At 43.1% G+C, this 15,995-nt stretch overlaps 1 protein-coding gene across 1 annotated transcript in view; it reads right to left on the reverse strand.

The window, feature by feature from the left end:
• The window catches only part of Trhde (thyrotropin releasing hormone degrading enzyme), a 398,108-nt gene extending 387,832 nt beyond the window's left edge, over nt 1–10,276 (reverse strand). Inside the window, exon 1 of the mRNA XM_021175200.2 lies at nt 9,370–10,276. Coding sequence (XP_021030859.1) covers nt 9,370–10,274 — 905 coding nt within the window. The 5' untranslated portion in view covers nt 10,275–10,276. The remainder of the gene's footprint in view (nt 1–9,369) is intronic.
• Between the last annotated feature and the right edge of the window lie 5,719 nt (nt 10,277–15,995).

Genomic DNA, 15,995 nt, shown 5'->3' on the forward strand with positions numbered 1-15,995 from the left:
CACAGAGAGAGCGAGAGAGAGAGAGAGAGAGAGTAGCAGAAAAACACTTCTGTAGTTCATCATCAAAGACATTATAATGAAAATGTATTCATTTTTCATTAAAAAATAAGATGTCTTTGACATTAAGTAAAGAAAGAGCAGGAATTTACTAGAGGTAAAAATCTAAATATATCTTGGTCCATAAGAAATTAATAAGCCAGATATTCATGCACGGGAAATATGTTGTTCAGTCTCTTTTTTGCCTTATTTGGTCAATATTGATAGGGATGGTAGCAGTTTAAGTCAGGGTTGAAAAGAGCTATCAAGATCATCCCGTAGGTTTTTTTTTTTTCTGTAGTTAATATTCTTAATGAATTCATATACACAGTATATATCTATGCAAAGAGGGCTACCATATATTCTGATAATGTCTAAATGAGGAAATACCAATTTCACAGTCTGGCACCTGAGGATGACAGCAATTGAATTTTAATTCAGTATTTAGAAAAATCAAAAGCGGTCACTTGGTAAAGAAAGGCAGATAGACCGGGTTGCATTTAAAGGCTTTTCTAGGTTCAAGAGCTCATAACTAGACAATTAGAAATAAGATATTCCCCAAATATGGAGTTTTCTTTTTTAAAAAAAATTAAATTACACCTACAGTAGGTAGGTGCTGCATGTTCTTCCAAGTATTGGCTCCTCTCATTCAATTCAATTTTGAGTGTCAAAGTTTGGGAGAAAAACAGAAATATATATGGTTTTTATTTTTCCTATAAGGTGTGTAAACCATGAAAATATATGTAAATACAAGCCTAAGGGGGTGTTATACCAAAAGCTAAGGCAAACATGGAAAATGTATGAAGTTGTATTTGCTCAGGCAGGGCTTCTTGGCCTTGACATTACTTGCATTTTCGACTGGGTAATCATTCATCGTGTGAAGCCATGTACCTTTCCACTACAGCCGGTAGGATCTTCTGTAGCTTTCCTCTGGAATAAAGGTGCCTCTGTTGGGAACCTGTAGCCCCAATAACTCAAAGGCTTCCTGGATACGGGAACATGAGGATTGTCCTGAAAACTTGGATGGAAGCTTAAAGATCAGTGAGTAGATTGTGAGCGAACCGTAGTGAACACAGAAAGCACCCGTTCAGAAAGAGTTTGACACACGTGTGGATCTACTTCTGTTTGGCCGGCCCTGGACCTATTGAGCTTCAGTGTCTGCCTCTCACCTGTCTCACCCTGATATTTCTCTTCTCCAATAGTCAGGACCAGTGTCAGGCAGATGCCCTCATCAGAGAGCAGTACCTGTAGGATTTTAGAAACATCATTTCATCTCCTGTGCAAACATTTCATGATCACCTTCGATTGGGGGAAAAGGAGATTTCTTTCTTGTTTTCTGTCATTTGAGACATCAGAGAGGCTTCTAGAAAGGGTTAGTTTAGAAAAGAAAATAAGGATTTTGGTGCCTGAGTTAATTTGAAGTGAGTTTGAGAGAGTGGCAGAATGCCAAGTACGAGAAACACAAGAAATTAATTAACATATAAAGCCACTTTTACACAACAGCATGGATAGGAGACGCACACATCATAGTCATACAAATACACACACACAAATACACATGCACTTACACATATATACATACACACAGAGATACATACACACACAAATGTTCACTCACATAAAATCAGCAAAAAGAAAAACAGAAGAAAAGATAACAGGGACAAGCGTCTCAATGTCTATTTTCTTCTTGATCTGGCTTTTTTTTTTAAATGTCATTTTTTTATCTTTTAATGAATCTGCTTATTAGCATAAAAAATGCCACTCCCTAAAGTGACTGTCTTGAGGTGTCATTCCAAGAGTGTCACTTTAGCATAACCAGAAAAAAAATGTAAGCAACATGCATATATTTTAATTCTCATCTATCTAAAATAAATTATTTGATGTTTTTCTTAACAATTTGTCTATTTGACGTTTTGACATAAGAGGGAGGGCTCGGATCTCTCGCATTGCCTCTGAAGGATACAAAAAGAATTGATTTCATGTTCCTGCGGAAGTTCGCCAGGCAAGTTACTTGTGTCAAGTCATTATAATAACATTTAGCAGAAGTAATGCATTAACGTTGGTTGATATTGCCAACAAATTACAGTATGTGATACAAAACAGTTTCTGCTCCATTATTTTCAGTTTGCCTTTTTTCCCATAAAGGTAAAATAGGCAGAGAACGCCAGCATTTGCATAACACTTAGCATGAAGATTGATTCATGACTTTTCAATTAGAATCCAACAGAACCAAGAGAACTCCATGCAAAGTGACAGCACACAGTTAAAAAGCTGTCGTGTGGGCCTCATCTAGGTACTCAGCACATAGCATACAGCGAAAAGATAATTTTAAGATTTATTTATTTAATTAATTCCATGTGCATTGATGTCTGTCTGTGTGAGGGTGTTGGGTGTCAGATCCTCTGGAACCAGAGTTACAGACAGTTGTGAGCTGCCATGTGGGTGCTGGGAATTGAACCCTGATCCTCTAGAACAGTAGCCAGTGCTCTTAACCACTAAGCCATCTCTCCAGCCCCCAACAGATATTTCTATAGCAACTGCTACTGCATTCCAGTGTCACAAGAGTTCAAGGTCAGACACAAATGCCACCAGCCCAAATCAGTGACAACACTGCTCATCACAGTGACTGGTTTGTCACATTGAAGCTACACATGCCCTTTGAGAGTCCACCAAGTGACAAGGTCATGAAAGTTACATACATACCATTTCAAGTTTAGGTTGTTAATCAAAATGCAAATTGTTACTCAATGACAAAAACATTTTAAGCCAAAATGGGTCTTTGTTTAGACTGTGTGTTTTTATGTACTTCAATGAGTCATTAAACCTCTGCCACTTCAGAAGAGAAGCACTCCTGCTGAATATTCAATGCTCTGAGCAAGTGTGTAGTCTATTTTTTAAATAACCATTTTAGTAAACTAAAAACATAATGCAATAATGCCAGCAATATGTATGTAGGAAGTGGTGCATATGTGAATAATTCGTGTTATAAAAACAGAGCATAATACTCATAATTGCTTTCCCATTTATGCAGTACTAAATACTCTTATCAGAAGCGAGTACTAAGTACTGGGTCAGCATTGATGAAGAGTACTATAGTGCATTAAGATTACTTGCCCGGGTCCTAAGGATAGGTTTTTATAAGAATAAATAAAGTTAGTGTCTCAGATTCATTCTTTGTAGATTGGAAACAGGCAAGGCACTGTGTGTCATAAACTATAGCTACTGTCAAAATCCACATGAAGTCTTGGGAGCAATACGTAAGCCTAAGACCCAGTCTCTCGATTCTTAGCATTTGTCTGCTTGCTATAATGGCGCTGCACTGAGCCTTCTGTGCTTGGTGACTGCTGGCAGGCTGCCGTGCCATAATAAAAGAGTTTGCCTGTTCTTCTGCTCAACAATCTTTTGCCCCCCTCAGTCCTCTCTAGTTCACAAGGTTTGATCTCAGCCTGGGATTCTGTAACCATGAAACACTACAGCTCTCTTGTCACTCTCTTCTTTCAAGCCTTTCCTCCTCCCCCACACTGCCTCCTTGAACTCTGCTTGGACAGCCAGGCAAACAGCAGACAGAGGAAAGAACCCTGTGGCCATTCCTTTACTGTGACCTCCCCCCTCCCCCCTCTGCCCCCAATACCCACAGGATGGTAAAACCCCACAGACAAACCATCAATCCAGCATAGCAGATTGCCAATCATGGAAATGGTTCAATAACGTTTAATGTCCACAGTTCTTACAAACTGTCAGACATGATTCTCAGTGTCCACACCGTTGTCACAAAGACTCTATTGAACAGTTTCATTGTCCCTGTTTTCCAGAGGAGGACCCCAAACAGGAAACAATGGGAAACCAGCCGAGATCACAGAAGCTGTCAACAGCAGAGGTAGGCAAGTCAGGTAGGCAGGTTGAGGAGCCCATGCTTAAAATAATAACAACACATATACATTCATGCATGCATGCATGCATACATACATACATAAGTATATAGATACATACATACTTTTTCGTCACAGCAGAACAACTAAAAAGGAACTCTTATACAATAGTAATAATGTAAAAGAAAGAAATAACTGGTACTTTTTAACTTCCTCTGACTGATGTTTATTTATTTATTTCCTTTTCATGAGAAAAGGTCTATACCATCACAGGGAGGGGGGCTTGGTGCACACTGGGAAGACCCAGTCACACCCTTCCTGCACATTGCTAACCAAGCTCCCTAAGTCAAGACTTTCCAGGCACACCAAGGCCTAGAGGTGGAAAAGGCAGGAAGCCTGGGCCCTGCACCCTGCCCAGCCCCTTACTCCTGCTACGTCCCAGCCACCATCCTCCATATGTGTCTGTTCATGCATCTTCTAAGACTGTTGGGATAAGCAAGGAGAGCCAGGAGTAGTTTTTCATCCTTGAATTATCCCACACTCTCCAGTGATGAAAACTGAGATGCAGAGAGCTTTGAAAAAACTAACAAAAATAAAATAAAATAAAATAAAATAAAATAAAATAAAATAAAATCAGGCAAGACCATATAAGAAATTGAGAGAATATTGATGTGCGGGTTGTAATGAGGATGGCAGCAATGGTTATGCTGGTTGAAAAGACTGAGGATCATTGTTGCTGAGATGGCATAAATATAAGGACAGGGGGGAATGTCCTGGGTTACAGAGGGTGGCACATTTAAGTTTTAAAAGTGAATAGCTGTCTCTTATTGGTTTTGTATTATTACTCTTTGAAACCATATTTGAAATGCTGAGTCCTTCATACATGCACACACACACACACACACACACACAGACTAGTAAAAGTTAGTTGAAAAAAAGCATGCAGTGTACAAAGCAAGTAAGTACTGGGGAAGTCAATAACAAACCCATTTTCATTAGAGAGAGATCCTGAACAGATAGGACCTGTTCCTAGGGGTGGTGAATACATAGAAAAACAAACTCCAACTAATCTAACTTTTTCAGAGGTTCCAGGTGCTCTCTCACAATAACAGGTGACCAAATGGGATGCTATCACAAAAGAATAAATACGTGAAAATAAATTACCACAAGATGAAGCCCAGTTGTGAAGCATTTTCTACAAGAATGAATCATTATTTAACAACTAGGACTTTTGTTGCTGCTGCTGTTGTGGCCTTATGGAGAGCACTTTGAATTATGACCAGAATTTAGTACTGGCCTCAGTTTAACCAAATGGCTATGTGTATTTGACAGGAAAACATTGAGCCAAATCTACTAGGGAATCATATAAAAATGAGTTCTCAGCAAATAGATAGATAAGAAGGTAGATGATGGATGGATGGATGGATGGATGGATGGATGGATGGATGGATGGGCTGACAGACAGACATATAGATAGATTTTCTCTCGATTTTTCAGTTTATAGCCTTCTAGAGAAGGAGAGGAGATCATCTATTCTCCCACTTAGGTATGCAAAACTCACCAACGTGAGTTGAAGGACTCAGGCTTCTTCAACATCAAAACAACGTGCTCAGTTCTCTAGCATTTACTAATATCATAACTGGTTGTTAATAAAAAAAAACATACAAAGCATCAAACTGTGTGCAATAAAACCACAGAGGAGTATATGCCTACCCAGAAAGAAAGTCCACCATATCCCACAGATTTTGGCAAAAGAATGACCCCTGATTCTCTTTGAGAACCACAAGAATTATTATTTTTTTCAATTTTCCAGAGATCATAGTAGTTTTTCTCTAAACAATCCTTTACCGAAAGAGAACGTCTATTTTTATTCTGACTTCTGTCACTTTGGCATATTATAGACCCAATCAAAGTTTGTCAAAGAAAAATAGTCTCCTTTTCAAAAGTGAATAAGATATTCATTTACTTTGGGTAAATTTCCGCCTTCAATCCGACCATCTGGATCTAAATTAAGGTACCCTACTTTGAACATGGGTGTGCACACCATCTGGCTACCCAAAAGCGGCAATTACTTCAGGTAAATGAACATTTTGCCTAATTCTAAGCAAGTGTATTCTCCTGTAAGAGATGATGGCATAAATACACATCCCTTTTATCTGCCTGATGCACATGTACTTGGGGAAAAAGTATGTGTTCTGACTAATCTCAATTTTAGGATAACTTTCTACTTCCAGTATTCAACAAGTGATGGGCTTTCTCCTAGCCAACTGAATAAATAAAAATGGAAGATTTGCCTGTGATTAAGGAATCGTGGGCTTCACTGAGAAGTTTGTCTACCGTGTGGGGAAACATAGTCTTCCCCAAAAGACAGACTTGAGCACTCTCCAGCATGTAGTGGAGGATAAAAACTTCCAGGGGTCAAAGGATGCATCATAGAACATAGTCTAATCTCTCCTTGCCAAAGATCTTTCTTACTGCTAAATAGGTTGGTACACACCTAGAAATCCACCACTCATTCGTCTATGGCAGGCAGCTCATGAAGTACAATCTAGGCATGCGACTCTTTCTCAAGAAAACAAATGAAAAAGACAATTCTTCTATAGGGTCTCTGAGAAATGGGACTAAACTAAGAATGATCAGTTAGTACTCAAGTAGTTACTGCTTCCACAGGGCTAACCAAAGCAAAGGAAACTGTGGTGTGGCTCTTGTAAGCATTTCTAGTTACCCAGTGTAACCACTGTTGGCAGATTAAGTATCTGTTCTCATTACAGAAATCATCCTATAATTAAATTGGCAAAAATAATGATTAACTAAAGATCAAGATCTGTAATCATTAATCAAATGAAAATTCTGAGTTTGTATCCGTGTCCTTTTCGAAAATGGGTTTTTCAATGCCAATTTATGTTGAAATTTTAGGACAAAAATCAGTCAATAATAGGCTATCTTTGGCTAAGTTCCTAATATTGGTCAACATTAAAATCCTCTAAGTAGCTACAGTAACAAAACCAACAAAAGTTAATATATAGAATGTTGACATAGTTGTGAAATTATTATTATACTTATAAAATTTAATAAAAATATTAATTTTGCCCTATATACTCCAGACATAACAGTCAATAAATTATAACATTCACTTGGCTATTGGGGTTGGAAGACATAAACTTTCTCTAAGATTGTATTTAGAAATAAACCCATCCTGAGATCTCGTAAACATTGAACCTTGCATTTCTTCTGGATAGCACATGTTCATCACGTGCTGGAAGGTTAAACTTCCAGCCAAAGTATTTACATCTCTAGGGAAAACTGAAGGAGAAAGTCTGAATACAAATATGGACTGTGGGCACAAGAAATCCGTTACAGGGCAAGTGGAAACATCTGGTCGTTTTTAGAGTCCTCTTAATTTGAAAGCACTGACCAAAACAAGCTGAGTTCTGCCAAATACATCTTGGCATGGTTTAAGAAAAAGAAGGAAAAAAAAACCAGAATTTGAGAGGGAGTATTTTTCTCACCACAGTAAGATTTATGGGTGATGATATGAAACTTCCTCTATTGACATTTTGACATGACGAACCTGTTTCCAAGCACAGTATGCAAACCTACCTCTTGTGCCTTTTCTGCATGTTTTATATAATTTGGGGGCTTAAAAATATTTTTAATTTGTGTTAGAGAAAGTGGTGGCAAAGGGTTTAAATTATCCATACCCAGTCTTGGGTGTTAGGAAATGAATGAGTTATGTATTAGCTCACAGGAAGCTGTATCTATCGCACTACTCCTAACACATGGAGGGGTCATGTGAGGTGACTTCACAGCACTCAAGAAATAATAAAACTTTTGTCCACTTCCACACTACAATGAGATTTTTCCCAGTCTCTGCCACAAACACTGTTTCTGAGAGTCTCTAAGTACCTTGAGCTGTGGCGCAGGGCTGGGCAAACCAAAGTTCAAGTTCCCATTCTCTGACAACAGTCTGTTGACCTCAGGTGCCCTGGGGCTGCTCTGAGCCTCAGCTTCCTGCTGTTAAGGGACTCAGTGTCAAAGGAAGCTCTACCTCTCACTAATTAGCATCCTACCTATAGGTGATGGTTTCATTTATGAGTTCAACCTGGTTGTTTGTCTGCCTCATAGTCATTTAATTAAGCGAAGTTATTTTAAATGCAATGAAAACAAGATTCATTCAGTCAGTCAGTCATTTATTCATTCATACATTCGTTCAACCGGCTTACTACCACAGGACACGCACTTGAACTTTGAAGCACTATAAGGCAGGCTTGGTTTTGGGTGATGTGCTTTTCAAGACCATATTAATCGATCCTATAATGGAGAGAGTAATACTATTATTATCACTGAGTTAGAACTTAATATATGAGCTCTGGGGCCAAATTATCTGGGTCTCACTTGGGGATCTATGTCAAAGGATGACTTTCTAGAGCTTCTATTTTCCCACCTGTAACACAGAGTGGTGCCCGCTGCATGAACCCCATAAGGACCAAGTAGTTCACTTGGTGGCGAGCAGTCAGGACTAGAAGCACCTATCAATCGAGGGCAAGAATCGTCAACTTCGACCCTTTCCTCAAACTTTCACAACTGTTAGAACTGTGGCGCAACCTGGACACAGAATTGTTGGTTCTGAAGCCCCAGTCTTTCAAAAACAACTAGGAGAATGCAGTCCAAATCTAACTCAGCAAAGGCATTGGAGACTAACTGCAAGCTCTCCCTCCCTTCTGGGTGTAGTCACTTCTGTTGGAGGCAGCTGAGGAATCAAATGGAGCCAGGAACTCTCAGGAGAGATCAAAGTGCCTCAGAGGTCCCTCTCTCTGATTCTGATCATGGCAACCACCACTCCAGCCCGCAGCCCCCAGCCCCCAGCCCCCAGCCCCCAGGCCCTGTCCCTGCTCTGCCTTTCCCTGCAAGTTCTCTTTGTGCTCAAAAATCTCAGCTTGCAATTTGGGAAAACTTTACAAAGCCAAAGCCGGGCTTGTTCTGAATCTCCCATAGTCAAGGGAGGTGGGCTTGTGAGGGGGAGGGGGCGTGTCTGACTTCACCTGAGAGCTGGGCTACTCTGCTTCCTGCTCTTTGGTTATCAACTATTTCCCTCCACTGTAACCTGAGAAGTTGTTTTCTACATTTATCGTCCTTTAGGAACTGCAACCTTTAGGGAAACAAGCAAAAGCCCAAATGCCTGGCTTCATTACCAGTCTAGAAGAGGAAGGTCCGACCTAGAGGAAAAGCAGTATTCATCTTTTGGTATCGCTGAGTTTGTGAACATAGCAAACGGTGAGAGGCCAGGCATCAGAGAGACCCCTATGGTTCGAGAGGACCATCCCACCTCACCTTGGCTTCCTTCCCTAACCCCGGGCTCCTGGATATTACAAGCCAACTGGGTCCCGGAGGTCACCGGCGCTCACTCAGCAGTGCGAGCCGCCTGGCGGGGTGGGGCAGTGCAGGGCACCGCCTCCCTCCATACCTTCTCTCCCCGTGGATCACGTAGGAGCTGCGGAAGAAGCCCAAAAGCTCGTTCTCTATCAGGGCATTGTAGATAATCTTCAGATTGTAATGCCTCTGCGCCTCCAGGGTTCTGTTCAATACCACCACCAAGACCTGCGTTTGTGGGTAGAGGAAAAAGCCTGCAACCGGGACAGCCCCGAACGCCCTGTCTTCCGCTACTTGCACCTTCTCCACCGCCACCCGGGAGGCGTGCAGTACCACGTAGCGGGTGGCGTTCCGGCACGCGATCTCCACGTTGACCTCCCCAGAGAAGGTGAAGTTCTCCATGAAAGCGGTGAGCATCAAATTGTAGTGCAGCGGCTTGAGGTGGCCGGATAGGCGCAGCTGTGTCCAGGGCTGCCACTGCTCCCGCTCTTCCTCCGACGGTGGCTGGGCAGACGGGGTCCCGGGGGTGCCCACCTCGCCGCTCTCACGCTGAGAGGATTCCCCACCCGCGTGATGGTTGCGCCGGGCAGAACCTGGAAAGCTGCTGTTGCTGTCGCGCTCAGGGAAGCCCCCGAGGCCACCGTCGGTGCCAGGCATCGCCGCGCTCGCTCCACACTCGTCGAATCGCAGGCTGAGCAGGACGGCCAGCATGGTGACAGCCAGCAGTGCCACGATGGACACGGCAAAGGCCAGCACAAGCCTCTTGTGCACTGCGATGTGGCGCTCCGTGGTGCGGGGTCTCACTCCCACCGAGTCAGCCCACGGGTCCGAGAGCCCCCTGCCGCTTGCCCGGAGCGCGGCGTCGTCTTCTCCCATGGTGGCCGCAAAGGGTGAACTGCTCTTCTCTGCCCCCTCCTCCTCCTTCTTCTTCCTCTTCTTTTTCTTCTTCTTCTTTTTCTTCTCCTCCTCTTGCTCCCCCCTCTCGCCGTCCAGGGCCATCACACCGCCTCCTCCTCTTCCCCCGCCCCCTCCGACACCCCTAGCGGGCGGGCCACCCGGGCCACCTCCAGCGCAGTCATCGGAGACCGCACGCGGGCGGAGGGCGCGACGCCGGCTGGGACCCTAGGGAGGCCAGCTCAGATTCTCTCAAGACAGACTCTGGAGGCTAGTGACGACCGAGACGACCCCCATCAGCCCCGCCTCTCTCCAGACAACAGCTGCGGATAGCGGGGCAACCAGCTCTGGGACGCGCCCCAACTTGGGAAGCGTGTCGCTCGCCGGGTGCGCGCTACTCTTGTCGGGCCAGCACCGGGCGCCCGGGCACACGCCGCCCCCGCCCCTGTGCGCCTGCGGCTCGCCTGTCCTCCCGAGCGCCGCACTCTCCCAGGCTGGCGGCGGTTGCTCTCTCCTCGGCTCGGCCAAGAGGACAGAGAGCGCTGGGGAGAGCGACTGAGTCGGGGGACAAGTTAGGGCTTCATCAGCTCCCCGCACTCCGGCAGCGTTGTTCCGTCTTCTGGGTGGGATGTGCTCGCCAAAACAGTTGCGGCGGTGGCGGCGGTGGCAGCCCGGAAGGCGCTGGAGCTTTCCACCCCGCAGTGGGAGAGGAGAGGATGGACCAGAGGACCGAGGAAAGGACTGGTGTAAGCTAGCCGGAGGAAGTCCCACGGCCACGGAGCATCCGTCCTGAAGAAGCCTTCTCCACCCTGGACACTTTAAGCAGTGGTGGCGGTAAAAGGCGTGAGGTTGCGGACTGGGCAGCAAGCCTCCCGCGTTCCGATGATGCTCTGCCCTCCGGAGAAGACAAGTGAAGAAGTGTCCGGTCGGGGCGTCCACTTCAGGTAGATGAAGGTCTGAGCCGCGTCCCCGGGGGGAGAACTGAAGTGCGTGCGTGTGTGCCAACGCGTGTGCATGTGTGTGCGCGTGTGTGCGCGCGTGTGCGTGTATGTGTGTGTGTACACGGGCTCCGGGTGTAGATTGCCAAGGGTACTCCAGCTGCATTCAGGGACTGAAACTCCCGGAGAAACGGGAAGCAGAGAGAGGGAGCGAGCGAGGAGGAAGGGAAGGCAGGAGGGAGGGGAGAGGTTTAGCGACAGAGGCAGGCACTGGGAGATTAGAGAGAGCTTTTCTCCGCTCCGTCACACCAGACACCCACAGCCACAGAGGGGGTTGCTGAGCTGCCTGCAAGAGTACATTGTAAATCTTCGGAGCAACAAGCCCCGCAGTCACCCCTCTTCCGACTCCTTAGCCCTACTGCGGATTCCCCAGAGGGACCACTGGAGCCTTGGGCTATTAGCATCAAGAGCAAAGGCAGAGCCTGCTGGGGAGGCAGTGTCAGATCACTCATCAAGCTCGCCAGAGGATTTAGACGACTGTATGTAAATTGAAATAAATTCCCCAAAGCCTGACTGCATATATTACACCAGTGTAGTGAAGCCAGGTGTGCAGCCAGAAATAATGGCTAGCAATGAACTAGTAGAGTCCTCCTCCCTCCTCCGTAAGTAAAGACTAAAGAGCAGAGATGGATTCCCCATAGGACGCATTTTATTCTGAGATTGGCAAAGCATTAAAACGTGATGCCCACAATACAATATTCAGAAATGAATGGAAGGAAAACTGTCGGTGGAGGCCCCATGACTTTGGATATTAGTAGGACAGTGTATCAATCCATACTCACGTGATTTGTCAGCTTCTTACTTCACCTAGGCACAATTCTTCTTTGCAACTCCCCTGTATCATCATGAAGTGTTTAAACTTCATTAGAACAGTTATGAACCCCCAGTGTACGCTAACAGCAAGAATCATCAAAGCACAATGCATACATAGCCTGCTGGTCGTCTTTGGACTCTCAGGAGTTTGTTGGAGTTCTCTCCACTAGAGTAGAGGGGGTGTGCTATGGAAACTTCAAAATGTGCCAATAGAGTTGTAACTAAAACAATGCTTAGAAAGACAGCCACCTCGAAGGCGACAAAGAGTTAATGACTGGCTTGGTCATTTAAAAAAAGGAAAAAGAAGAAGAAGAAATTTCTCTTTACATGTTTCTTTTGTTTGTTTAAATCCAGATTGCATTTAAGAAATCATCACCATCATTATTTTCCAGAGAGAGAGAGAGACAGTCAGACAGACAGATAGACTATTAGCTTTGGGGTAGTGAAAAAATAGGCTTAAAATAATATTGTTAAAGCCTGGCCAATAAGAAGAGCTCAATTACACAACATGAACTTTAAACTGGGAGCCTCGCTTGCAGTTCTTTTCCCTTCATCCCTAGCTAGGGTACTTGCTCAATACCACGCTTTCTAAATGTCCACTTGCATCATCATAAATGAGGAAGATGGGTGCCAGGGTGGGTATTTTTAAGCATGTTGTATGTGGGCCGCCAGCAACAGACCAGGGGAAATGCCACATTCTGTTCCAGTTACTTTTTTCTGCTCTGTTTTGAAGCATCTTTGTTCTTGCTTTTTTTCATATGGGTCTGGCTATGTGCATTTTAGGAGCTGAGAGGTTAGATTGTTTCCCCAAAGTTAGGAAATACGGTTTAGCAAGCCAAAAGAGCACCTGAGACTCCAAGAGTACACCATATTCTTTAGTACTTCAGGGCTCTGGTCTAGACATTCAGGAACCCTGGCCTAAGGGACACAGATAGCTAGCGGCTTCTAGAGTGAGTCCTGGGAGTCTAAGCACCACCGCCTAATGAAGAAACAACCTTCTTAGGGGGTCTCTGAGGCTTTCTGTCTCTAATGTGATGTTAGTTATGGAGGCTACAAGGCCATTACTTTCCAAGAACTCATGAAGATTACTGTTAGGTAACTCTCAAAGACTTTGCAATTAAAAGAAAAGAAAAAAGAAAAAACAGATCACTTACTGATTGGAAATGTTTGTCCTGACTGATTAAATTAGCAAATGGATTGTTTTTGAGACACAAATGAAGCAAATTCAAGTTTATTAACATGAAGTGGGCACAACTTATTAGCTTATTGATTCCCGTTTTGTGTGGCTTTACCCAATAAACTGAGTATCAAAGATCAAATAAGTAAATATGTGTTTCTCTCCTGTTAATATAAAGTGATTTTTTTCTCTTTTTGTAACGTCTGAAAGTGTAAAGAACCTGAGAAAGATGTGTTGGTGGAATTAAGTTTTATATTATCTTCCAAGAAAATGTTCACCCTACTGAAAACCAAAACCAGCAGAGAACAGGCAAACTTTCAGGTGGTGAACCTAAGAGCAATATTGAAGGAATTAACCACAAACACTTGGTTTAAAAGTTGTCACTAGCATTTAAGTCCCTTGATTGGAGAAAGGCTTGCCTACTGTGATGCTATAATCAGGCAGTGTTCTTCACAAGGGAGACACCTTCTCAGTGTCTGACACTTAGCAAGAACCATTTATTTGTTGTGAGAAATTCATGCTGATTTTTTTTCTTTAACTAATAAATGTCATTAAAATGTTGTCCATATTAGATCTGGGGACTTGTAAAAGCGAATATAATCTGAATATTTAAAATTCATGAAGTCCACCAGAAGTTGACTTTAATCAAATCTACACTCTGATCCTGTCGATAATCAAAATGAACTGTCTTGCATGGAGCGATGGTCTGTGCTCCTTGGTTGTTTAAACTTGCACTGCCTTTTTTTCCCCACACTGATTTGTATGTACATGCACAACTTGAGTGCCCTTGCATACTCCATCTCTGAACGTGTGATTAGCTTCTTCATGTCCAGAAACTGCTTGGCTCAGAAGAAGGAGCTAAGTCCCCACTCAACCCTCCCAACCTTTTATGATCCTATCCCACTTACTTAATCAACTCAGTTTCTTGATGTGTTAATATCAGAGGGTTCGAGGAGGTACCTTTCAGCCCTCGGGAGCTAATTTCCTCATGCTGCCAAGAGGTTTTTAATCTTCTCCATGAAAGACAAACAAAATTTGAGCTGGGGAGACAAGCTCAATCAGTAATGTGGCCTATTTTGCAAACACTAAGACCTAAGTTGGATCCCCAGGACCTATTTTAGCTGGGCATAGTAGCACATACTTGCAAATTACAATACTGAGGAAGCAGAGGTGAGGAAGTTCAGGGCCTCTCTGGCCATCCAGCCTGGCCTCCTACTTGGCAAGCTCTTGGGCAATGAGAAACATTCTCAAAAATAAAAAATAAAAAATTAAAAATTAAAAATTAAAAAAAAAATAAGTGAACCATGTTTGAAGAACAGTGCCTAAAGTAAACCTCTGGCCTCCACAAACATGCACACACATGTTCACATGAACATGAACACACACATACATACACACACGAAAAAAATTCAACTGAAAAATTTAAAGAGGAAAATGACATTGTAAGAACTGTACTGGCTAATGCACCGGAGACTGTAAACCAACCAAGCCGCTGCACTGGTAGTCAAAAAGACTGGCATGCTTAGGCCTGCAATCCCTTCCTGAAGACCACACACAGCTAAAAGACCATTGCTGACAGTCCAAGGCAGAAATCTCTGCTCCCCAGCTGAAGTGGCGCCCCCATGTGGCAGCAGAAAAACAGCATCTTGAAATCCAAAATAGTGATAATTTGATGAAAATCTTCAACTGTGCAAATCCCTATTACATCAAAGTTTTTGGTAATTCTCTATTCCACAATTTAAATTTTTCATAACATTTGACCTGAGTCTTTTATAAAGAGTTTAATCCAAAAAAAAAGGTCGCCTTTTCTATTAGAATCTTCCTCGTGAACTTGAAGATAAAAGACAGAATATGTAAGGAATGGAAGCTCCAGTTTTCCAACTAAAATTAATACCTTGATTTAACTGTCGGTTGTCTGACGTCTAAGGCATCAGCCTGAATGAAAGTGATATGTGAATCTGAATATGTCTTTTTAAACTGTCTGAAAACTGCTGAAGTTGTTTTTTTTTTTATAAACTGCCTAAAGTACCAATATATTAGCACATATTGTAAGTCCTCGGGAAGTCATACAGTTGTGCTGAAGGGAAAACAGAGTAAGTCTGTGCACAAAATGAGCCTCTCTAGATGGCAAATTTAAGAAGAAGTATGGCTGTAATCTATGATAAAATTCCCAGTCCCAGCATTCAGTGTTACATGCAAAGCAGAGAGTACAAAGAATCCAAGAAAGTTCTATTTTTCTTTGGGGGTTTCTACTGCTAGGTTTAAACTCTTCAGTGTTCACTTTGGACTTTGGGGTTTATGATCTCTATACGACTGTTCCATAAAAAAGCAAAGTATGTATCGTGGAAATGTTTGTAGTTTATTCATGAAAGCCGCAAAGATAATATGTACCAAAGTCTACACACAGAATAGAAATTAACCCATTAACTTCCTAGAGATTTTTCCACTGAACTACTTAATTTGTACAGGAGCCGAAGAAATGGGATAGCAAATTTATAAAAACCTGTGGTCACCAAAAATATAAATTTCTCAGACACTTGCTTTTATATACATATGGGAGGGAAAGTGGTAGTGCTAATCATTATCATTAATTATTAACTAATACTTGCTTCTTGCCACTACTGTTTTAAGTGTTTTGCCCTAGCTCATGTGGTCATGAAAACAGCCACCATATGGACAATGCTGCTGCTGCTGCTGCTTCCATGAGGAAACTGAGGCTCAGACAGCTAACATCTGAGGGCAGAGCCATTTAATTAGTAAATAGCACAGTTGGAATTCAAAACCGAGCAGTGTTTCTCTACCACCTGAACGTTAAAGATTGTGGCAGACTCTTCCCTG

This window comes from Mus caroli, chromosome 10 (genome assembly GCF_900094665.2).
Source record: "Mus caroli chromosome 10, CAROLI_EIJ_v1.1, whole genome shotgun sequence".
NCBI lineage: Eukaryota > Metazoa > Chordata > Mammalia > Rodentia > Muridae > Mus > Mus caroli.